This window comes from Lissotriton vulgaris, chromosome 11 (genome assembly GCF_964263255.1).
Source record: "Lissotriton vulgaris chromosome 11, aLisVul1.2, whole genome shotgun sequence".
NCBI classification, from domain to species: Eukaryota; Metazoa; Chordata; class Amphibia; order Caudata; family Salamandridae; genus Lissotriton; species Lissotriton vulgaris.
The window spans coordinates 328430751-328455691 of NC_141699.1; the positions used below are offsets into that span (position 1 = coordinate 328430751).

Below are 24941 nucleotides of genomic sequence, written 5' to 3' on the forward strand. Positions count from 1 at the left end.
AGCTGAGAGAGACCCAGTGGAAGGGGAGCAACTCAGAGGCGGGGCACATGTTAGGGCTGCCTCTACCATCATGTAACACTGGCACATGATTTTCTCTGCTCCAACTTGGTCCTCAAAGCCCTTTGCTTTCCATTCTGCTACTCTAATGCTTCCACCCTCGTTCCTATTCCCAACCCTTACCTTTGGGTCTCTCCATCCTGCACCCATTGCCCTCCTTCCTGTGGCTACCCATGCAACTTAAAGTGATGGTTGGCATGCGTTAATTAATCTCAGCTACTGGTAATTACTCAGGCCTACTCCTACTCCATCGTTATTTTGCACACCATTCAACCTCTGTTTGGACCCAGCTATATGCAAATCAATCTTCACCCTGCTCCAACGAGAACAGTTCAGCCCGAACTGCAAGGCCAGTGCATCCCTGAACTAGGACACAAGCAATCCTAGGGTGGGTTTCACCATAGTTAGAGCACATCAGCGAAATATAGCTCAGTTCCAGTGACATTGTGCGCACAGTATCCACGTCTAGGCATTCCAGTCCGACTTAGGGCTATACACTAAAGTATACAAAAAAGTTACCAATGTAATTCTTGAATTAATCTTAACCACTGGCAATTAATCCGGCCACATACCAGTCCATTTCTATTTTGCACACTATGCCATTTCAGTTTGGACCCAGCCATATGCAATCATTCTTGATTATGCTCCAATGGGAATGGTGCAGCCTGAATTGCATGCCCCGGTCCCCAATGAACCGGAACAAAAACAATTCTAGAACCGGTTCCGCCATACTTATGGGCTCATCAGGAGCTAACCAATAGTGACAACTCAATCTTTCAGGTACCCAAAACCAAAGAAGATATGCCACACCTCTGGATGCATGGTGATAGTTTCTATCATACTCTCCCCATCATAAAACTCACTTTCCACATTCTTCATAGATCTCAAATGACCATCAAACTTCGAATCTATGTTCTGCTGTTTATAACAAAACTGCTGCCACTAAAGGATTACTTGGAATCTACCATACAAAGTCTGTATGATCCTGTATCTGGGATTACTTCTGTATATCTCCTATATATAAAGCCAGCCACCTCATGCCCTATCCCTACAGCCTCCGTTGTACAGCCAAGGCCACCATGGTCCCCCTGCGAAGGACCCCCAATTCCTTTCTCCAACAGAATACTCCCTCAACATCAACCCCTCACATGGGATGAAAACAAAGATAATTACCAAGGGGCATATTATCAAGAAGGGCGTTAAATATTATCGCCAGTTTAGCGGCAGAAAACTGCAGCTAAAGCGGCGATAATGGGCTTGATAATATGCCCTGCAGAATGTCAATAGAAGCCCATGTTCACACCACAACATGGACTTCTATTAGAATTCTGCAGGGCATATTATTAAGCCCATTATCGCCGTTTTAGCAGCAGTTTTCTGCCGCTAAACCGGCGATAATTTTAATGCCGTAGTTGATAATATGCCCCCAAGCAACTGCAGTACCATGCAAGAAGGAAAACTTTGAGGAGACATGTAATAGCTGATAACCCAACATACTGATCGACACCCTGATTTGCTTTTGCCTAATGTTATAAGGCAAGTATTGAACCCCCTTAGTCACTCAATATTGATTCAATCTCTTCCAGCGTTTTCGCTCAGTTACCTCTCTGCCCTGAGATGGGAAAGTCACTGTTTAAACACAGCTACCCATAGCCTAAGAGGACCATAGAGATGGGACCACGATCCTAGAAGATCATGTTGTTAACTGGAAATAGGATTCATGTGGTCTAGCCTTACCTTCTCTTTTTGGATCATATGAGCAGGACCAATCTGATGCATTCTGAAAACAGAGCAGCAGATATATCTTAATATTGAGTGCAGCTCATCTTGGCACAGCAACTACCCACCTGTAATTTAGAGCACAGACATCGGGGTATAAGGCATGCTTAGTACCACGAAATGTTGCTCCACAGTTCTCTACTGCACACAACCATTCAAAACCTATACGATGTTTACAAAGTGAGTATGTGTGAACTATGTCCCTCATTTTTGTTCCCCTCCACTGGCCATCCTCTCACAACATATCAAAAACGTGGACATTTTTATGGGGTAAGCTTTTTACTCAACACTCAGATAAAACAAGTCACACAGTAACACCTAAAACTGATGAAAGAAACATCCCATTCCTATTTTTGTTTCGGGGGAAAATGGAATCTTTACCAAAGTTATTGTCCAGACTAGATTATGCCAGCAGCCTCTGGCTGAGTATTCTAGCCTATCTATTTAAAGAAAAGAACTAATCTAAAGTACAATAACCAAATATGACCCGAGAAGTTCTATCGCAACCGAGCAACAAAGCCTGCACTGCTTCAATTACATGGCTGTGTGATGTTTCAATTGGTATGCTTTTCAAAAACGGATTTTCATTTAAAATTTACATTCATGTATAGCAACAAGTCCATTTATGGCTTGGGGCTAAAATCCCTGCATTTTCAATTCTCCAAATACACACTGTACTGTTTCTTGAGAAATGTTATGGGCCGCTCCTGGAATAATACAGAGCAGGTTCTCCAGCTAAATTATGGAACCCTCTTCCAAAACACATCTTTACCCAACAACCACTTAACATAAAGGAAGATGCTCAAAACATGCCTCTTTCCGGAGCCACAATACTACAGCTGGCTTTAACACACGACCTAGAGTAGCTACAGAAGATCAAGCAATCCCCTAAAATTCTCCCATAAATGCATCTGTATCTTTGCGGACAGCCTCCCTAGCACAATACAATTCCAATGTTTTGAAGGAATAACAAAGTCTGAATCCACCTCCAGCAACATATGCTCCCTAGGATACAAAGTCTGATACACCTTACTACCTGAGTGGAGCAGGACTCAACCTCACACAACAAGAAACAGAAGAATTAACACAGCAACACAACCATATTCTGGAAAGACAACCTTTTACTTAATAGAAATGTCCTGTCATTCTTAATGCAAGCCACTCATCTGAATTTCAAGACTATCATAAGCCTTATTATCCCTATAATTAGCAACATAGACACTCTAGCGATGGAATGCATACTTAGTTGAAGAAGCACGAGGAAACCTTTATAAAAATTTGCCACATTTATTAAATACTCTGCTTAAACACCGAGATCGACCTTGTATTGGTCGATCTTCCTCCAATCAATCTATATCAGACACACACATATTTCCATGTTCATCTAAATACTCCATCATTGCAGTCTAGTTATCTTCTACCCTCACCCTTATCCATCACAACCCCATGGGGTCTCTAGGATAACAAGTAACTCCTGGCTCTTATTCCGTTGTCCTTCACTGGGGCAACAGCAAAAGGCAGGTTTTCCACGATCTGATGGGCAGAAAAATTCGGATTTTTCCCCAAAAGAGTTCTGTCGCCAGTATCCTTATGTACGTACTGCACAATTGCAAACGTGATAATGTTCTGCGAGAGGTCACTGCTGGTTGCTACCTTGATGAGTGCTTGAAGACTTACAAAGGAAGCAACCATTTTAAATCTGAATGCCAACCCTGCAATACATCATGGAAAAAAAACGTCCATCATAAATGTAAAACACAAAGGGGCAGATTTACAAGCCCCTTGCACCCCTTTTACGCCGCTGTTGCCTCACTTTTGTGATGCAGCGGCAGCGTAAAAGATGTGCCATGGTGAGGGGTACTTACAACGTGGCGCATCTGGGAGATGTGTCACGTTGTAAAGCCCTGCGCCAGAAGGAGGCGTTCTTGCGCAGGGCGCGGGGTCCGGCGCAGGAACGCCTCCTAAAAGTGGCTGAGTGAAATCTATAAGATTTCACTCAGTCACTTGGGGCCCTTGCTGCGTCAAAACCCTGCGCCTGCTTGAAGCAGGCGTAAGGATTGGCGCAGCATTAACAATATAGGGCTCCCCAGAGCCTTGCTGGAGCAGCGTCGCGCTTGCGACGCAACTCCAGCAATGCGCCGCCTTTACGACACAGATGCGTCACGCATCTGTGCCGTTTTTGCCCATTGGTGCGCCACATTTACAACGCGACTCATCAATGGTGGCAGAGGCATGGCGCACAATAAGTGGCGCATCCCTGCTAATATGCAGGGGTGCGCCATTATTGTAAATCTGCCCCAAAATGTCTGCAAACACGAAAGCACTCAAGAATATCATACATGATAGCTCCACTTAACCATGTAATATTTCTTTATACTTACTCAACCACATAATCTACATTTCTAAACAAAAAACCTTTCACAGCGTCTTCATCACACTTGCTTATGTGTTAGTAGCAGCAACAAAAGAAAGAAAAGGGGTTCTCATTCTCTGGTTTTATAGAATGACAGAATGTGAGTGGCCAACACTGGAGGTGGTCACCCCGACCTTGGGAGTGGACTTGAGAGTAAGCAGCAGCATCTGTGATGCCACTCATCCTACCCAGCGAGGTGAATAGACCCATGGCCTTCTTGAACTGCTTTTGTAACCAAATGCTCAGATCATCAGTTCTGGAAAGCATTTACTGGGCTGTTTCCATTGCCCTGAAAATGTTAAATAGACCTTCTTGCATACTCACCGCATGGGTATACCATAGAGGTGGATATCAAAATGCCTACTTTTTTAGCTTTGTAGTGGTGAACAGAGTGTCTGAGTCACCTAAATAATCTGACAATTCCAAATGTATTTTCTCACTCTTGTCATGAAAAAAATTATAAAAATGTTGTTTCAGTTATAGATTGTTGTAAACAGTCAATTGTTATGGAAAATGAGGTGACATCCAAATGTTACCAGTACGTTTTAAGGCCCTCCGTTCCACTACTTTAAAGCAAGTTGGGTTAGCTGCCTCCTTCTGCTCAATATGAATGGTGTCACGTAGTTTGAAAAATTGCTCAATGCCACGCGTGGAGGAATGTTCTTCCCCTGCACTCGTTTGCATACTTTGTACCAGGGGCGCTTTTCAAGCAGAGTCCCCAAAGCCGGTGGCAAAAAGCATAAGGAGACTTGACTGCAATTAATGTACAACTGCAGAGGAGGAATATGTGTGGGACAGTAGAATTCCATTAACGAATGCAGAGTACTTAGATCACTCTACATTGCTCCAAGGTAAGGAAGATCAACGAAGTGACAGCATCAACCTGTGAGCACGGAGCCATAGCCACCACATTAGCAAGATTACTCATAGCATTAATTGGTAGTAAAGAAACACGGAGCAAAGCCAAACATACGGCCACTCAAGCAACATCAGAACACTCTGTTTTGACGGACTCCAATTGAGTCAAAGCTACATCATACTGAGTAAGCAGTAAGACCCTATTCCCAACCACCACCTTTAGATGGGCTGCTTGCAGTGCATTTTTTTGGGCTCCTCAGTGACAAACTGTTTACTGAGTTTTTGCAATCACTCTTCATGTGACAATAGCGCAACCCATATCAAGCAACGTCGTCTTTAATCAGAAAATAAAACTACACTTTTACTGTTGCCTACTTCAAAATCAAATCTGTTACACCGGTCAGCCTTAGGATGGTGTTCCCTCAAACATTATGCCTCACTCCCCCATATGTTTCTGATCTTTTTTTTTTATGGGCACTCTTAAGTAGCCTCACCAAACAGCCTCAGGTCTGCCATTGGAGCCTTAGTATGGCGTATAAACTGTCTTTTCGACCTTGTAATGTAATTCTCTTTCTAGGCTAAATGTTTCTTTTTTAACCTCTTAAGTGCTGCGTCGGGGCGTTGGCCGACGGCAGCACTACCTCCCCAGTGCTGCGCACGTCCAATGGACGTCCATTCAGCACTAGTTCCAATGGACAGCGCAGCACTGGGGAGGGATATTTGCGCCGCATCTAAGGTGTTAAAACATACACGTCACCCCTAGGGTAGACCATACACAGCCTAGAGGGCAGGGTACAGTGTATTGGAAGAGCAGGAAATGTACTTTTAGGTTTTAAATGTCCTGGTAGTGAGTGAAACACTGGCCAAATCGTTTTTCACTATTGTAAGGCCTGCCTCTCCCATGGGATAGCATTGGAGTTAACTTATTACATTGAATAATCTATGACTTCCAATTGGGAGCAGGTGGACAGTTCATGTTTGGTGTCCTCGGAATTGTACTGAAATTACTGTAAAATCGGATTTTAAATTACAATTTTGAAAATGGCACTTTTAGAAAGTTGCCATTTTCTTGCCTGAGCCATTTAGAGCATGCAAGCTGCTCCTGGTTCACATGACGGTGTAGTTGGCAGTTGGAAGTTTTGTATTTCTCTAAGACAGCCACAGACAATAGAGAATTTAGGTGTGTCTGAATGGGCCTTCACTGGCAGGATGAGGGAGGAGTTGGGCACATCCTCAATTACACCTGAACAGGCTGTTTCCTATCTTCACACAAAGGATTGCATACAGACTGTAGTTATAATTGATCCAGGCCAAGCAGGAAATCTGAGCAGTTTAAAGAGAATTCTGTAGAAGGTTCTCCCACTTTAAAGAAGGCACCAGGTATAAATGTTGGAAGCCATACACCAACTCTTCAGTACACTTCTGGACCTGTGGAAGACTGCCTGGAAGAAGGATTGCTGTGCTACTGGAAACACAGTCACTCTGCTGAACAGTTGCCCAGTGGGACTGCTGCCCTCCTGGATTTCTGCCCTACTGCACTCCTGCTTGGGTGAGAAGGACTGGACCTGCAACCTGTATGCAGGACAACCAGAGTGACTACAAGGACTAGTCTCTTTTATCCTGCACCTGGACTCTTCTAATTGTGGGTCCTGTCTTGCTAATTGGCTATCCCAGTCCTGGGACCTTGGAAGTGGGTTTCAAGGGGCTCTGCCAGCCTATCTGATGAACCTGCCGAACCTATGGATCTCCTTTGCTGTGCGGTGCAACCCCCAGCAGATTTGTCACATCGCTGCTGCTGCATGGATATCCCCAATGCAAGGACCTAGTGTTGCCTTCGCAGCCTCATCAGAACCATTGCTGTGCAACACATTCCTGACTCAGGCCCTCACATCATAAACCTTTTGTTGATAGCACCCTCAGCGACGACGTAGGACTCCGGTTCCGAAGAAGCTGCAGGTCTTGCGATACAACCGGTGCGCAATTCATAGTCAGTGCAGGATTTCTTACCGCAAGTCCCCCTTTGTTGACGACCAATACAGGATCTTGTATCGCAGCCTCGCAGTTCCTCGGAACTGGCATTGTCCTTGCATCGCCTCAAATGCATAATGCATCCTCAATGCCTGACCTTGCAATACTCTGCAACCAAGATTTATAGTACTCTCGTTCAGCAGGCCTAACTGGGTCCCAGCAATTGCCCGCAATCCATTGCGGCCTGCCTGAACTTGTGACTTTCTCCCAGTCTGACACGACCAGATAACCACTGTTGGCTCTTTATGCTTTTTGGTGCTATGTTCACTGCCAAGCGGTGGTACTGAAGGCCTGGTTGCCAAACTATTACGTCCCAAAGACTTATATACATTAGCAATAATGACTAGACACTCGTGATTGTGTTCTGCTACTGCCACTGCAGCAAGTTGCTGGCATATTGCTAAAGATGCTGCTTCACATTTAACACTAGAAAGCATAATTTCGGAGATAATGGAAACATTCCCTACAAGTTTCATCCCCAAATCAAGGGCCCCATGCTCATTCTGTATCTGTTTAAGGACGTTCAGGAGAACAGCCATTGAGGGAATGCCATGACGCCATGACAAAGAGTGTAGGTTTAGCAAAAATAGTTCCCCAAGTGTTGCAGTCAGCTAGAGAGGGAAGCCTGTCATTGGGTAAGCACATGGTCGGAATTTTGTGCTTGTCTTGTGGTCCCATAAGGGGAAACACAGCTTCAAGTTGATCTATTTTTTGGGAAATTCAGAATAGCATCTCTTCATGATTTGTGGGTAGATTGTCCATAACTGAACAAACAATTATGGGACTAATAACGAGACCTGCAAGCACCTGTGATTGTCCCTGCGGGGCAACCCTAGCTGGTCCAGCTAGCACGTTGCATGCAATGAATTGGGTCCTGCGACAATCAAGAGAACAAGACCAGTGTATAAAGCTCTAGTTTGCTCTAAATTAATATTAACTATGTCTGGATACCTGGAATAACCCACTAGTGCTGGCCAGGTGGCTCCTTCAAGACTCAAGGGGCCCATCCAGGCAGTGCCAAGCACATGGTGAACGGCGCCATTAAACCAAGTCTGGTGCTACCAGACAGTAAGAGGAATTTCAGTAAGCGCATTTGGGGAATAGGCGTTAGGAACTGCCAGTATTCATGGAAAGTATTATCATCTGCGGCGACAGCCGAGATAGTGACCCATGAATAAATTACTTCAACACAGAATGCTGCTTCCGCTTCCATTACAAAAATCACAGTTTTGCCCGCATTAGGAGTACTGTGTTGCCTTAAATGCTGAGTTACTGTTGGGTGGCCATTAACAGTAATAGCTATCGGTTGAGACATAGCAAACCAAAAATGGAGTCAAAGTGTAGCACACACAGGGTGTAACAAAAAACATTTTAATGTTCAAGCTTGAAAAACCAACAGAACTAGGTGCAGAGGTGAGATCCCCAGAACCACAGACATCTCTGAAAAAAGGTACTGGTGTACTGTACACAAGCACTACTCAGGTTTCCTGCAAGTAAGTACCAGAACAAACTTTGGTGGCGCCAAGTTGCAGGAACTCTGCTCTTGAATAGAACTATGCTTGAAACCATAGAGCATCAGTATTTAGGGACTGAGTCACCATACCAACTCAGTACCTATGAATAAGCCTAGGTGGAGTTCGCAGAGTTCCGCTATGCGGAACTCCGCGAAGTGACAGAAGAAAACTCCACAAATCTTGCACCATTACTGCTAATTTCTAGCACCTGGTGTTGGTCCCGCACTGTAAAATCAGCACAAGCAGCATCATGCACAGTGCAAGAGGGTGCTGTTTCTTTCTGCCACTCGAGTAGAAGTTCTACTTGAGAGTCAGCTTCCTCAATGCAAATGGAACGTTTCTCAAAGTGGCCATCCATGACTGCCCATGTTGAGAAGCGGTCTTGTGTTGGATTTTCTTCACTTGCCAACTTACCACTGGTAAGAGCGAATGAGGGACAAACTCTGCTCCACTACGTGGAGCGGGCTTTTTTGAAACTCTGCGAGCTCCGTGGAGCACAGTGTGTGAAAACCCTGCAAACTCCACGAATGGAGCAGAGTTCACCGCACAGGCCTGCCTATGACTCAGAATCTGACTAGCTATAGTGCCTATCTTGCCCTTCTAACCATACCAGAGGAACAAGTGAATTGGCACCCCACAACACAACTTTCTCAACCCTCTCAGGGATTGCGGTAACAAAACACACCCTTTTACTCTCTCATTCATACTCACAATAAGATACCCAGGAGACACGAAAGAAGTTAAGAATATTTATTCAAACTATTGTGCTCTGAAATGCTTTATACAGACCACAATTAGAAAACAAATGCATACTAAAAATACTGTTAACATGGTTAATAATCCATATATCATGAAAAGCTGTGTCATAGTATAAGACAGATTAACATAAACCCCCCTCCTTTGCTAAGGAAGCTAAATAATTATGTTTTCAAAGATCTCTGGGATTACTGGCAGACCCCATACTTTAGCATTCACAGATGGATGCTCTACATCTCAGCAGATGCAGTGCTCTGGTCTCGGGACTCTCATAACATGTCTGTTTTCTGCTAATGTGCTCATCTATATGATAGGACATGGGTGCACATAAACAATAGCTGCATTCTTCTGTTATGTTTAGTGCCTAGCCAGAAAGAATAACAAGTGAAATTGTTGTTTAACCTTGTCAGTGGTGCTTAGACTAAATCCCAGGAAAAGAACCGAGCACACAATCATATGAGATACCTTGTGAAAGGGCAATGTGGCGCAAAAGTAAATGTGATTATATAGTAACGTGTGCAAAAGAATATGAGGCCTATAACGTGCACAGTTAGGATAATAAAGGGAAAACGACAATGGCCAATGTAAGAAACACATGAAAGAGGATGCACATGCTCAATATTTGTTTTACAGAGTTGCATCAGCACCTAGTAGACAGCAATCTGACCCTCAGGAAGCTGGCAGAGGAGGGGGACTCCCAAAATGGTGGTTGTGTCCCAAAATAAAAAGGAATGGGTGGAAAAATGTAAAAATAAGGAGTTCTCAAAAGGCCCCCAAAATAATTCCCAAGGAAACACCAGTAACCAGCCCCAATCTGAGCCAAAGAAGAAATGGTTCTTTGGCAAGCAGGCAGGGAGGTTTGTCACCCAATGTACTTAATGCTACAAGCATAGGCACTCCAAAAGAAAATGGCAAATGCCACAAAAGGGCACAGTCTCTCACCAGTGGGCAGACTATGGGGTTGGGGAGTGTAGCACTTGGGAAGGAGGTGGCCCCAGTTAGCTTGGGGAAGAGTACAGAGGTTACCTTAAGGAGATGGTGCTAAAAGCTCATGTACCTTCCAATACTTCTAAGTATAGTCAATGGGTCGCCATTAACGGACAAGGGGTGAAAGCTCTTCGGGAACAGGAGCCAGCATGAGTGCTGTGAAGTTTCTGCTGGTGTCCTCCGAGCAGGTGCTCCCTCAATACATTCCACCAAGTCACAGACAACTGTGCAAGTCATATACCGGTGGTTCTATTTCCCTTTCAGTGGGGGGAGCGGGGTTTCTCAGGTTTTCTAAAAGTAGCTATGAGTCCTGCCATTCCTGTAGAGCACACTATCTGGAAAGAGGTGGAGCTCAGGTCACACTTGGAACTGTTAGGATTGCCTGAACAGGTTTGCATGACCACTAGGTACATGTCTGCCCAGGAGAGGAGTTTTGGAAGCCTGGAAAATGGCCCAGTTACCTGCCAAGAAGGATAAGGGCAAGGGACATTGAAAACCAACCCTTGAGGTTCCCTTGGTCCACATTAAAGGGGCATCTGAGAAGGACACCCTAGAGCCTACCAGGGAAGACATTACTGCACTGGGGGACCTACCTGAACTCGCTGGATGGCAAGTTGAGGTTGGCCCAGAAGGGAGGAATTCTGCAAAGTGCAGACTTAGTGCCAACTTTAGAGGGCTTGAGACTGCAAGCTGAGGCTCAAGCAGCAGGTTCCTCGACCTGGGGCAGCCCATGTGCTGCTGGTTCCTTAGTGTTACGGGACCGTCCTACTGGGGTTGGCTCATGATATTCCCTTGGCAGGACTTCGGGGGAAGGACAAGATCTTTGCCAAGCTTGCCCCCCCATTTCTATGGGTCCCAGGGGAAGGTAGACTCAGATGCAATCTATAGGTCTTGTCTCACCTGCCAGGCCAGTGGGAAATCGGGGAAGAAGTTTATGGCTTCCCTGACCCCTTACCTGTTGTTGCCACTCTTTTTGAAAGGGTAGGTATCAACATTGTTGGTTCCGTCGAACCCAAGATAGCTTTCAGCAACAGGTTAATATGGGTCTTGGTGGACCACACCCCCCGGTACCCAGAGACCACTCCTCTGAGGTTGGTGACTGTAACTGCAGTAGCCAGGGCCCTGATGGGGATGTTTACCCATGTAGGGTTCCCCAAAGATGTTGTGTCCGACAGAGGCACTAACTTCAGGTCAGCATACTTGAAGTCCATGTGAGATGAGTGTGGAGTGACTTACACGTTCTCTACAACCTATCACTCCCAAACCAACAGGCTTGTGAGGAGACTCCACAAAACACTTAAGGGAATGATAATTGGAATGCCTGAGCCGGGCGAGGCATAAGTGGGACGTCCTCCTGCCCTGCCTACTGATTACCCACAGGGAGATGCCACAGAAGGGGGTTGGGTTTAACCGATTTGAGCTCTTCTATGGACACCCTGTTATGGTAACTCTCTGCCTTGTGAGAGAGGGGGGGCAACTCTCAAGAAACCCCACAGGATGTAGGCAGCTACATGCTAGCACTTTGCAACCCGATGAAGAGCTTCCGGAAAAAGAAAAAGCATTTGCAATGCAATAGGTCTCGCATTTGCAAAAGTTTGAGCTATTGGTATTGTAAATGACAAACTTTTTATTTATGTGATGGTTTTGAAAAAAGATAAATAAATGGCATTGTCGTTTACAATGCCAATAGTTTAAACTCACAAATGTGAGACCTATTGCATTTTCAATGCAATAGGTCTTGTATTTTCGCGAGTTTGAGCTATTAACATTGCAAATAACAATGACTTTGCAAGACTTTAAGCTATTGGCATTGTACATAACACTGCCATTTCTTTATCTGTTTTCAAAACCAACACATAAATAAAACGTTTAACATTTACAATGCCAATAGCTCAAACTCGTTTAATATTTTATTGTATAGTAGAAGTACGCAATTTAAAAACAACATATTTTAGCATGCTAACGAAGTAATCATTAAATCAGTGCGTATTCTGTTTAATTTCTCAGGCAAGACATAGTGTTGCAGAAATATGCAGCTAAGATGTGAAAGGTCATTACAATATTGAAATTGAATACGGCGATAAAAAAACATCAGTTGCACTTACTGATATTCAGACAGTTAGTCTTACACCATGGTCATTTGTATTACTACTATTAAAATAACATTGCGGTGCACTCTCGATCTAGGGAACTCTTCGTGCAGTTTTTAACAGCCACTGTTCGTGTGTGCGTTTTGGTCTCCTGAGGTTGGAAGAGTTTGTTTTAGAAGTGCTTTGTGTTGTGATAGTTTCAGTTCCGTGATTGTCTGATGTGACAGTGCTGTTGGTTCCCCGCACGAGGGTCCAGGAGACCAGGCTAGCATGTGCTGTCTGGGGATGACCATTAGTCATTTTAGCAGTCGTATACTCACTGAACCACTCAGACATGATCAATGTGGGACAGAGGGTGTATTCCAAGGCCGGAAACGTGGAATTAAAATTCTAGCCACGCCCGTGGACATAATGACAGCAGTTAATTACGGTTGCTCCCTCTGTTTTGTGTGTGCCTGGAACTGCCTACCATATTAATATTATCATCCTTCCCAGGCCGATAAACTAAGGAGGGATGAGCCTCGCTGCAGCATCTTTTACTTAACTGCAGAGCAAAAGTGGCAGTTGTGGGGTGCAACAAATAAATTGTTCAGCGTATTCTTATTTCTCTGTGAAAAATCGCTTGCCTCAGTCTCTCTAGCACTCAGTCGCTTGGGAAAGGATACAGAAAGATTCCTGCGTCCCATGTGTGTCAGCTATGTGCCAGCTCTGGCTCTCGAAGAAACCTTTGGGAGAGTATCCAGTTACAAATAGTTTTAACAAATCCTGTTCGCATCCTACATGCATTTTTCAGACCTGTGGAAGAACATATTTTTGATCCTAGTTGCAAATTTAAATAAACTACTTTTGGTGCTAACGGGTTTCACTTTTCTTCAGTTAACCAACAGAACGGTCCATCCTTTTTTAGCTCCCCCCTCCACACCACCCCCTTTCGCCCCAAAAAGGCCAATGTCCTAAACATGTATTTTCCAGAAATTGGTACAGCAGAATCTATTTGTGACTTGTCAAATATAGTTTCAAGGTGTGACGAATAGGTTTTCAGTTATTTGAAAATAAAAAATAAACTACATGCAACGCCGAATTTAGATGGAACCAGTGCAAGTGCAAAAAAACAAGTTTTGTTTTTATGATAGAAAGTCTAAAATACAGGCACCTCTTTTTCGACTAGCCGAATATAATAAACTGTAGCCGGTCAAGGCATACCCACTCCTTCAAATGAAAATATTTAGGAGGTATAAGACCCCAAGTGCTCGCACATTGTACAGCCTTAACATACTACCTCTAGTTAACAAATGGAAGAACTACAGGCCCGAAGCGAGGGAAGTAGCCACTCGAAGTAACATGCTTGACTGTAAGGGCTAGGGTCTAGGCGCTATGCACACAACACAGTACAAAGACACACATACCTCCGAACAGGTGAGGTGAGAGGTGTGAAGGCAGCGATCCGATGAGGAGCCGGGGTCCTCCATGGCCAGCAGTGGTGCGGTCCCTGTGAGTACACGTTCTAGTAGTTGGGTTGGGAGGAGTCCAGGGGTTGGAGGAAGAGGAGGAGCAGTGACAGGAAAGGGGCAGTTAGAGTAGGGACAGGGACACGATAGGAAGCAGAGAATAAAGCTCCTGTAAATAATAGATATTTGTCTGTCATTATTGAAGCGACGACATGACAACTGGCGACGAGGGTGGGATGTGAAGATAATCACCCCAGAAGAAGCGTCCTGTCCCTGCGCACCACGAAGTGAAGGTTGTCTGCAAGACACGTGTGCCCCGACGAAGCCGCCGCCTGCAAATAAAGGACAGCGGTGAGTGCCCCGCTCCGCGATTTATCGATCACGTGGAACCTTGCTGGAAAGTGTGGCCAGGCGCTGCAAGAAATTCAAATCGAGTCCGAGTTCGCGCCAAAAACCGGGAGTGCATCCCCGGTGCGCACCGAGCTGTGTGCTGCAAAGGAGGAAGTCAGGAGCCTACCCCGATCCTGCCGTGAAGCCGTGAGGAGGGGAGAACGCGGGAAGAAGCATGGACACCCCAGTGAGGCGCGTAAAGAAAATTCCGATGTCTGTGCTCAGCCCCGATGCGTGAGGAATGGCACACTCGTAGCGGCCCGAGACGGAGCAGGGCCCTGAGCTCACCTGGATGTTCGTGGTAGCCAAGGAGTGTGGAAAGGGCCGAGGAACTCCTGGTGCCTGTGGAAGCAGCAGTGGTGAGTGCTGAATGAAGCCCGGCGCGCAAGAAGAATGAATGCAACCAAACCTCGTGAGAGATGAGAGCTTCTATGTGGCGGCCATCTTAGAGTCAGGCGGTCGTGAAGGACACCCCTGTGAAATACATGAGCGGCCATTTTGAAGTCAGGCGTCCCAAGTTTGAGGCTGAAACAAGCACTGAAAAGGCAAAAACAAGCATTGATAGACGCAAAACAAGCACTGGTGAGTGCAAGTGCAAACAGTGACGACTGCAGAAACAAGCATTGGACATTGCAAAAGCGAGCCCTAGCCAGTATATAGGTGCGACGCTAGCATTTCAGCCCAGCCATGTCGAACTCGCCAAACCGGAACGGAGGTGGTGCAGCGGTGGCTGCCCCTGTCGTGCCCATCGTCTCACACCTACGCCCCCCGGAACCACTGACCCTGGTGGCGGGTGGAAGCATGGGCCCGCAGTGGCAGGAGTGGCTGGAGGACTTCAAAGATTACTTAGAAGGGTCGAAAGTCACAGAAGACAGAGACAAACTAATTGCACTTCGCAATCTCGTTGGCAAAGAGATTGGAAAGGTGATCAAAGAATTACCGACGGATGACAAAGGGACTTATGACAAAGTGCGTGATGCACTCAACAGAAAGTTTGTGCACAAAGGAAGCGTGGACTATGAGAGGTACGTGTTTCATCAGGCATGGCAGGACAAAGATTAAATGATGAGCACCTTAATATAACGACTGCGCCGACTGTCGCAGTATTGTAATTTTGACTCATTTTCAACGGAGGATGCTATCCAACTGAGAGTCATTGAAGGCTGTCATTCAGAGACACTCCGAAGGCGATTGCTAAGAAAGAGCCATGATCTCGGTGAGATTGAGGAAATGACGAGGGTATACGACCAGGCAGAAGAGCACGCAAAAACCATGGAGACAGGGCGGAGCGAGAAAAAGGAGCAAGCATATTGGATTCAAAGCTCCAGCACTCAGAGAAGATCAAGTGATCATCAAAGAAGGTCTCGCCCAGCGTCTAGACACACACACCGAAGTCATAGATGCTACGAATCAAGAAGGAGAGAAAAGAGATCGAGTTACACCAAGAAGCCAGAACGTCCACGGAAATGCTACCGATGTGGGTATGACTTCCCACACACAGACACCTGTCCAGCAATGGGCCAACAGTGCCGGAAATGTGGGCGCAAGAACCATTTCGAAGCCATGTGTGGAGTGTACAGCATGGAGAGAAGGAGTGAGACAACCAGATCTCGACCAGAGGAAAAGCGACACCACGCAAAGGCTGTGCAAGACAGGGCACTGTCGTCTTCTGGCTTGTCACATTCCAGCAAGGAATCTCACAGATCCCAATGGATCAGAAGGTCACCGTCGAGGGAATCGAGGTCGACCTCTCAAGAGACAGCATTCACGGATGAATACATATGTATGGTGGCTGACCCGGACCAGCTGAAAAAGTATCCTCCGCTAGATATCAAAGTGGGGACTCATGCCACCAAATTTGTGCTTGATAGTGGTGCATCATTAAATTACATGCCTGTGACCGAATATCACAAAATGAAACCACCGCCTGTCCTGAGTCCCACACATGTCAGAGTGTTTACCTGGATGGCAAAGAAACCACTTCCCTGTCGGGGCAAGTTTGCAACGACGCTCAAGCACGAGTCCACAGCAGTACCGGCTTACATCCATGTCATTGAGGGACCGGAGGCTGATTGCCTTCTCAGTCTGCCCACGGCAGAGAGACTCAGACTGGTTGAAATCCTATACCGGGTCCATGACAATCCAGACATTGTCCAAAAATTTCCCAAGTTGTTCAGTGGACTCGGCAAAATGAACAAGTGTCTGATACGCCTACACATCAATGACCAAGTGCGCCCTGTTGCTCAGCACCCGAAGCGAGTACCTTTCCACCTTCAGCAGGCAGTTGAGGACGAAATTCAGGAACTACTTCAAGCGGACATTATCGAAAAAACGGACGGTCCCACACCATGGGTGTCACCGGTTGTAATCGTCCCCAAAAAGAGTACCCCGGACAATTTAGGCATGTTTCTGGTGGAATCTTCAGAAAGCAGTGCGTCACGAGGACGCTTGTGATCGGATTGCTGTTGGGAGCTCTTGGTTCCTTGGGAGATTCGGCACCTTTTTGGGACTTTGCTTTGTGGTATTTTTTCTACCTTCTGTTTGGGGCATTTTTGGTTGGTAATAGGGCCCCAGGACCTTGCCTTTTGAACCGCTAGAATTTCGAAGTGGTTCTGTGCAGTATTTTAGTGTTTTACCGGCTGGTAAAACACAAGTCTAGTGCTGCTTCCTGCATTTTTGTAGCTTCTCCACCTCGTTATGTGGAGTTTGGGTCAAAACGCGAGTAACTTAGTTTTGATCGCGTTTTTCCTGGGTTTCTTCTGAGTTTGTTATAGTGGCCACTATAAAAGAAGGAAGCAGGTTTAAATATATTTAATACCCATTCTGAGAGGGGTTTTTCTCTGAGGATAAAAGAGTTTTTTCCCCTGGATCCTTACAAGGAACTTTGTTTTTTGCAGGCAGTTGCATGATGGGATTTTGAGTTCAGCTGGGAATCATTGTCTCCTGCTTCACGCTTGTCATCATTCAGGAGACCTTTCACAGTGGAACTGTTTAAGCCCAGCCGCTCATTCACTGACCTCTGTGCGTCGCCTTTGCTGTTTGCCGCCTGAAGGAGTGCTGCAAGATCCATCAAGTGTTACCGAAGTATTCTGCTCTTTCTGCAAGGCACCGCCGCTGGTGTGAGCGCGTCCGCAGTCGGCGGATTAACAAACGCTCCCAGCAAAAGAGCTGGTGCCTCTTCCCCCGGCGGCCACACCCCCGCCTGCCTGCAGCCTTTTAACCTTTCGCGACACCGGCTGCACCGGTGCCGCTCATTCACTGACCTCTGTGTGTCGCCTTTGCTGTTTGCCGCCTGAAGGAGTGCTGCAAGATCCATCAAGTGTTACCGAAGTATTCTGCTCTTTGTGCGAGGCACCGCCACTGGTGTGAGCGCGTCCGCAGTCGGCGGATTAACAAACGCTCCCAGCAAGAGAGTGCCTAGCAGGAAATACTCGGAGGCTTTACCTGGCCGAGGACCTACCGGGGGACTGCGAGGACCAGCATCCTTCACGTTGCTGAGCTGGTGCCTCTTCCCCCGGCGGCCACACCCCCGCCTGCCTGCAGCCTTTTAACCTTTCGCGACACCGGCTGCGCCGGTGCCGCTCATTCACTGACCTCTGTGCGTCGCCTTTGCTGTTTGCCGCCTGAAGGAGTGCTGCAAGATCCATCAAGTGTTACCAAAGTATTCTGCTCTTTCTGCGAGGCACCGCCGCTGGTGTGAGCGCGTCCGCAGTCGGCGGATTAACAAACGCTCCCAGCAAGAGAGTGCCTAGCAGGAACTACTCGGAGGCTTTACCTTGCCGAGGACCTTCCCGGGGGACTGCGAGGACCAGCATCCTTCACGTTGCTGAGCTGGTGCCTCTTCCCTCGGCGGCCACACCCCCAGCCTCTACGTATTTAATTGACGCAGGCCTACCGTGACGCGGGACGCGCGGGACTTAGCACGGGACTAAGACCGGACAAAGAGCGGGCCCTCTGAGGCCCTCAGAGACTATCTGAGGCCGGTCGGCCCACCCCATTGACGTTTCCCTTCCGACTCGGATTGTGTACTAATTCCATTTTATCCTCTAGCGGTGACTATATTCGCATTAGTATGTGTACAAAATTCTAGGACGTCTATACTAATAAGTGTACAGATACGACAAGGCAGTTATCAAGAAGGAACAATAGGGAAGAGTTAAAGTAGGTATTATAAAAAGTATATTTTTATTTTATATATTTAAAAAATCATATTAGAAGTGACAGAGGGTCAAACCAATATGACAGATCTAAAAATGACTTTTTCAAAATTACATACAATAATCGTAACACATTAACATAAAATTCATAAAGCATAAGATACAAAAAATATTGGTAAAAGCATACAACTAATCACATCGATAATAAAACAAACATAAGAACTCGACGCGCGTTTCGGCGAGGGAACGCCTTCTTCAGGAGACACAATTTCTATTCCTGAAACACAATTTAAAAAAATATTCATGTTATCTAAACATCTATGTATACAATTATTATTACGAAATACATTTGTTTTAAAACCTACATTCCTAACATGAGAGCTGACCTTGACTATTGTTATGTACACTTAAAGCCTTTGATGAGCACAATGTTTTTACAATTGTACAGTATCTGACTCGTTCGTGATTGTGAAGGGCTATCCCTTTTCTCCATAGAGCTAATCGTGGGTCTCTATCTGGGACATTAAAAGTAGAATCACTTATAGGCTATTTCAAGGGGAATCTTTATGATTCATTACATATGATTGATTCAAGACATATCGTTCCAAATAGCTAATTTTTAAGAGGATACAGCAACATTACAAAACTGAATCAACAGTGCTCAATTCGTTGAGTGTACTCACAAAGGTAGACTTCTATCCATACAGCAAAAACACCCAGGTGGAGTCTTCATAAGACGTACGATGTATATATAAAAGATTTTTTGATGGGGGGATTCCTAATGATGAAAGTTGCATAGTTAAGGACTGGTTATATAACTTATGCTTCTTATTGGCCAAAACAGATAGCATAACACATTGCTCATGACATGTGGAAGGAACTACACAATTTATCTATTTCAAAAATGATGGAACAAGGTGTTTAGTTTGTTAATTTATATACCGACCACTTGGTGACTCTGTCTTAAAGTGCTAATTGTATTGCATGAATGAGATAATATCTTTGCTGGTTGCCATAAAATTACTGATACATTATATTATCTCCTCTGTAAGTTGGAGCGATTGAGAAAGAAGGAAGGGACATGGGCAACCTACATCACACTTCCAGTGAAATTACTGATACATTATATTAACTCCTCTGTAAGTTGGAGCGATTGAGAAAGAAGGAAGGCAAATGCCGACCTACATCACACGTCCACGTAATGAAGTACACTGTGACGCACAGATATTTATAATAATGACTAAGTACCTCAAAATTCCACGTATGATGGATGAATATTGCTGACGAGATGGTTGATTAGATAGGTACGTGACCCAGGGGGTCCTTGCTATCCACATTTATATTCGCATTAGTCCCTGTTGCTAGACAGGGGTCGACGCTTGGCCGTGTTAGGTCATTGCGGATTGGTCTAGCCCTTGGACATAGTGGTACGTGACCCTTTTTCACGGAATTTTATGGGGATTATGCTGTAAATCGTTTGTGTGCTCATTGTGTGTTCCCCGCTACTTTGCGCTATCCATAGCGGGTTGGTCAAATATTTTAGTTATTGCTACACTTTTCCCGTAATGGTAATGTCTGTGAGGCGATTACGCTCACAGACTAAAGCTAAAGCGGCAGACTCTTTAGTACCCCTCAGTAATTCTGGTCTGAGCAGTTTGTGTCCTATCAAACCTCCAAAAACCATTAAACGTCATAGACCAGGCGCACATCTGTCTTTACTAAAATCCTATCCATCAGTAAAATCAATTTTTGCAAAAAAGGAAGGAGTTATAAGTGTGGTATGGGGCAAAATAATGGTGATGGAGAGTTGGACAGGAATTTCATGGTGGGGTCAATGGACACAGATGATATAAAAGAGTTAAGCCTGGATGGAAGTACAACAGGGCGGGAGACTCTCTACCCTGTTGTTACCATTTTAAAGGGGAATGGGTGTAATAGTATAATGTCGCCCACTTTGGTAGCTAGTATGAAAGATATACTGCATGTAGTAAACAAGGAAAATAAATCTGTGACGGTAATGGAAATGGCTTTTAGGAGGCCTAGTATAAACTAGGTCTGAACCGGGAGCTCTCGCTTCGTGTCCCTAAGGTTTCGAGTATGTAAATTCTGTTAGTGAAGTTCAAATCAATGGTAATTCAATAACTCATTCAACTTGTTTTTTCAAAGTTTAAAGGCTTATTTAGTAAGCATTGTTTCAATACATTACTTCAGAAATATTCACAAAAAATAATCACAAAAAATGACATAGGTTCAAATGTCCATAAAGTAATCAAATTATTATCCACAAAAAATACAGTAAATGAAATTACACATTTCCCAATGCATTTCGGGTCTACTCGACCCTTCTTCAGGGGCATTTCAAATGTAGCAACAAATTCTGTAAACAGTGTCAAGCACTTCAGTCCGATTTCAGGCACTGCAAAGTTAATGAAAAACAGTTGTATTCCTTTTGCAATGAGAACCATTATGTACAAGATAAAAAATAGAATTAACACTACATCCCTCTTTATATTGTGCAGTCTAACATGCATGTGTTCAATTATGCTTGTAGTGTGTAAAACAGTGAGCCAAGCCGATAAGGGTGATTAGTTTAAACTATGAGTGATGCCCACTAAATTGCCCTCTCAAGTCGTGTGAGTTTAAAAAACACCCTTGTGACCCGAGGGAGTGACATTTTCGAAATAAACAAAGGAAGGCTCTCTAAACTCGCTTTGTGCCAAAAGCTACCTGTTTGGTGCTCCAAACAGTCCTTGAATTAGGTAAACCGGTCCTACAGAATCCAGTTCAAGATCTGCAAATGTAATATACAGATTGTTTAGCGTAAATGTCAGGCTTTCAAGATGATGGTGAGTGTTAGGTAAAGGATCGCTATCTTACCTATGATCTCGCTCGCTGTGTTAAGGATCGGATGGTTACTCGGGCAGTATCCCTCTATCGAATTCAAAGTCTAAGAAAAATGTAATAACGCCCGTTATTTCTACCCCATGTGAGTTATTGATGGCTGAAAAGCCGGTGGTTAACAGTTCTTACCGTTCCTTCATATACGTAGACGTTTCTCAAAATTATCGCCCCCGATGGTGGAACCCTTCTCAATCTTCAACCTAATGTGAAGTGAGTAAAGGAAAAAATGATTCCTCCATTCATTCCTACTCCATTGTTACTCACTAAGCGCGCGCCATGGCGGCGCGATGCACTCACCTTCTCTCCCTAGCGTTCGCTGACCTCTGACTCCTCAATCACTTCCGGCATCAACATCCGGTTAAGTGATGCTGCTTTAAATGCCAATGCCTTGCGTTTGGTAAATGTCATAGAAACTGACCTAGATTCTAATGATCTTACTGGGTTGATAAGCCCTAATCTAAAAACTCCCGCATAAAGAAATAAAAATGAAAGTAAAGATAATGGAAGACTCGTGCAAAAAGTTGGGTGAATTCTGCTTTAAATCTACAAAGCGCAACTTGTGGGGTTTTCCGCGCCTCTCGTTTTTATGTGAATAAAATGTTACATAAAATGAAAGGAAATGTGTGCGAAGAAATAAAGGCATGCAAGAGATATCTTATGAATACAATGTCCATATATCCACAGTGAAACGTGAAAAGATCATTATAATAGTTAAACGCGGTCGGTTATAGTGTCAATCCTGTACAAAAAGTGAAACATATTTACAAATTGAAATACAATCATATTATTCAATGCATGTCATGATTTCTATTAATGATGCTTGAGGTTATATGTTACTGTTCATGTAATTTATAGAAAGCAAACCATTTCACACTGATCATTGAGCCCACCTGGTGTGAGTGTACCGAGCATTTTGATCCAAAATGTCTCTCTGCGTGCCAAGGCTACATTGTGGTCTACACCCTTGTGTTTTTCTACCACTTCTAGAATGGTGTATCGAAGTTGAGGTATAGAGTGACTAGATTTCGTCCAGTGTGTTGCAAGGCAGGATGTTGTGGACTTATTCCGTATAGTACTTTTATGCTCGATGATTCGAGTCTTGACTTTTCGGGAAGTTCTTCCCACGTAGGTTAATCCACAAGGACATGTGATAGCATAGATTACCCCCACTGTATTACAGTCTCCACTGTATTTCAGTTGTATGGCTTTACCACTGTGGGGATGCTTGAATTCTTTACCCGTAGATACATTGTTACACTGTCCACAATTGTAACACTTTCTCATGCCTTTGTGATTGTCTATTGGATGATTTGAAGGAGATTTCAGTATTTCTCTGATATTTTTTGCTCTTGTGTGTGCTATTATTGGAAGTGTTTTGAATAAGTTGGCAAAATCGGGTTCATTGGCTATAATTTCCCATCGCTTCCTTAGGATCTGTTTGATTCGTTGTGACTGTGTAGAGTGTTTCATGACAAAGACTATACGATCATTAGCAGATTTCTCTGTCTTTTTTAAAAAGTCTTTTCTTTCCATCATGGACACCTTCTGTACTGAAGTCTCTAGTACTTCTGTTGGGTAACCCCTGGCGATGTATCTTTCCACCTGCTCTTCAATCATGTTGTTACTGTTAGTTGAATCTGAGGATATCCTTTTAATCCTTATGAATTGAGAGGTGGGTAGGTGATCTTTTAGGTTTTTAGGATGAGCGCTTGTGTAGTGCAATGCGTTATTTACATCAGTGGGTTTTCGGTAGATGTTGGTTGTAATACCGTCAGGTGATTTGCAAATCTCGATATCCAGAAACTGTATTTTTTGTTCTTGAATGTTGTAAGTAAACTGTATTCTAGGGTTACACTCATTTAATTCTCTGATGAGTTCTTCCAACTCCGTCTTGGTCCCACGCCAAATTATCAAAATGTCGTCAATGAAACGTAGAAACAAAATTAGATTCGCCGTCCATCTGGTGTTTGATAAAATGAATCGTTGCTCAAAGTAGGCCATGAAAGTGTTAGCGTATGCAGGCGCCCCCGAAAAACCCATGGATGTGCCTGTCTTTTGCAAAAAGAAATTAGATTTCCAAGCAAAATAACTGTGATATAAAGAAAAGTGTAAAAGTTCTAACAAAAAAATTCCCAAAGAGTGATCCACTTCTGATTGTAACAGTCTCCATTCTATGGCCTCCAGGCCCTCTGTGTGTGCAATTGAAGTATAGAGTGCCACGACATCTATAGTGCAAAGTAGTGTGGTTTCCCCAATCAGGTTGTTGACTTGTTGGAGTTTCAATAAGCAATCTGTCGTGTCTTTTAGGTATGTTTCCCAAGATTGAACCAAAGGTTGTAAATGAAAATCAATGAAACGGCCAACAGGTTCATGAATAGAACCACATCCTGCCACGATGGGTCTAAATGGTGGATCGGTGATACTCTTATGAACCTTAGGTATCATGTAGATATGTGGTACTTGTGGTGTACTGGTCCTTAGGTATCTGCCAGTGTTGTTATTGATGACACCCGAATCTTCTGCTTGTACGATAATGGTGTCCAATATCTTACTGAATTCATCAGTGGGATCTTGTTCCAATTGTATGTATGTCTCGGAATCCAAAACATGGATGTCAACTTTTCTTTCATAGAAAGTGGTGTCCATCATCACCAACGCTCCTCCCTTGTCTGCCGGTTGGAATGTAATCGATTTATCTTGTTTGAGGTCATTCAAAATTCTCTTTTGTTTAATGGATAAGTTCTGTTTTTTGGGTGTTACGTATTTGATGGTTTCAAGATCCTTTTTGACTAGTGTTTCAAAGTTGTCCAGAATTTTGTGTGAAATTGGGGACATGAATTTACTTTTAGGTTTAAATTTTTCTTGAATCCTTGTAGTTCCATCCATCATTGTGGTTGAGAAAAACCATTTTAGTCTCAATTTGCGTAAAAATTTGAAGAGGGCTATTTCAGTTTCTAAACCATTGGATACATACGTTGGTACAAAAGATGTGCCTTTGTTGAGAACTTTCTCCTCTTCCGTTGTTAGTTGTCTACTTGAGATGTTGATTATCAAGTTGGTTTCTTTGTGACCTGTCTCTGTGGTCGTCCTGTCTCCGTGGTTTTTTTTGGTGCCTTGGCCCCTGCGGGTGCGTCTGTTCTTGATTCTAAAGACTGGTCCGGTGGTTGGATTGCTGATTGGCCCTCCACCAAAAAAGAAGATTGTAAACTCTGAGAGATACCAGACGTTGTGGCTTGTCATGTTACTGACGTCATTGAGATGGGTGCTTGTGGTCTTTGTAATGAAAGATCCTCATCCAATGCCACACTTTCTTCTGATGAGGTGTTCCTAGGTGTTTTACTGGAAAATCTTTTGTGTGCATAGGCCTCCGCCCATGTATATACCTCGTCTAATTTATAATCTATCGTATCTCTACGAAATTTCCGAATCTTCCGGTCATGAACCTCCTTAGCATGGACATCCAATTTATTGTTGATGTCTTCAAGAATTTTTGTCCAGTCTGCATCTGGGATAGTTTTTGATAGTTCTTGTTGTAATTTGAAAATATCTTCCTTTAAATCCAG

General features: G+C 44.3%; 1 protein-coding gene across 1 annotated transcript in view; it reads right to left on the reverse strand.

Annotated features, from left to right (window-relative positions):
• Positions 1-3291: 3291 nt before the first annotated feature.
• Positions 3292-24941, reverse strand: part of LOC147679713 (uncharacterized) — a 36748-nt gene continuing 15098 nt past the window's right edge. Inside the window, exons 2-5 of the mRNA XM_086942465.1 lie at positions 20819-20833; positions 19420-19425; positions 13889-13971; positions 3292-3548 (exon numbers count right to left, since the gene is read on the reverse strand). Coding sequence (XP_086798591.1) covers positions 3292-3548; positions 13889-13971; positions 19420-19425; positions 20819-20833 — 361 coding nt within the window. The remainder of the gene's footprint in view (positions 3549-13888; positions 13972-19419; positions 19426-20818; positions 20834-24941) is intronic.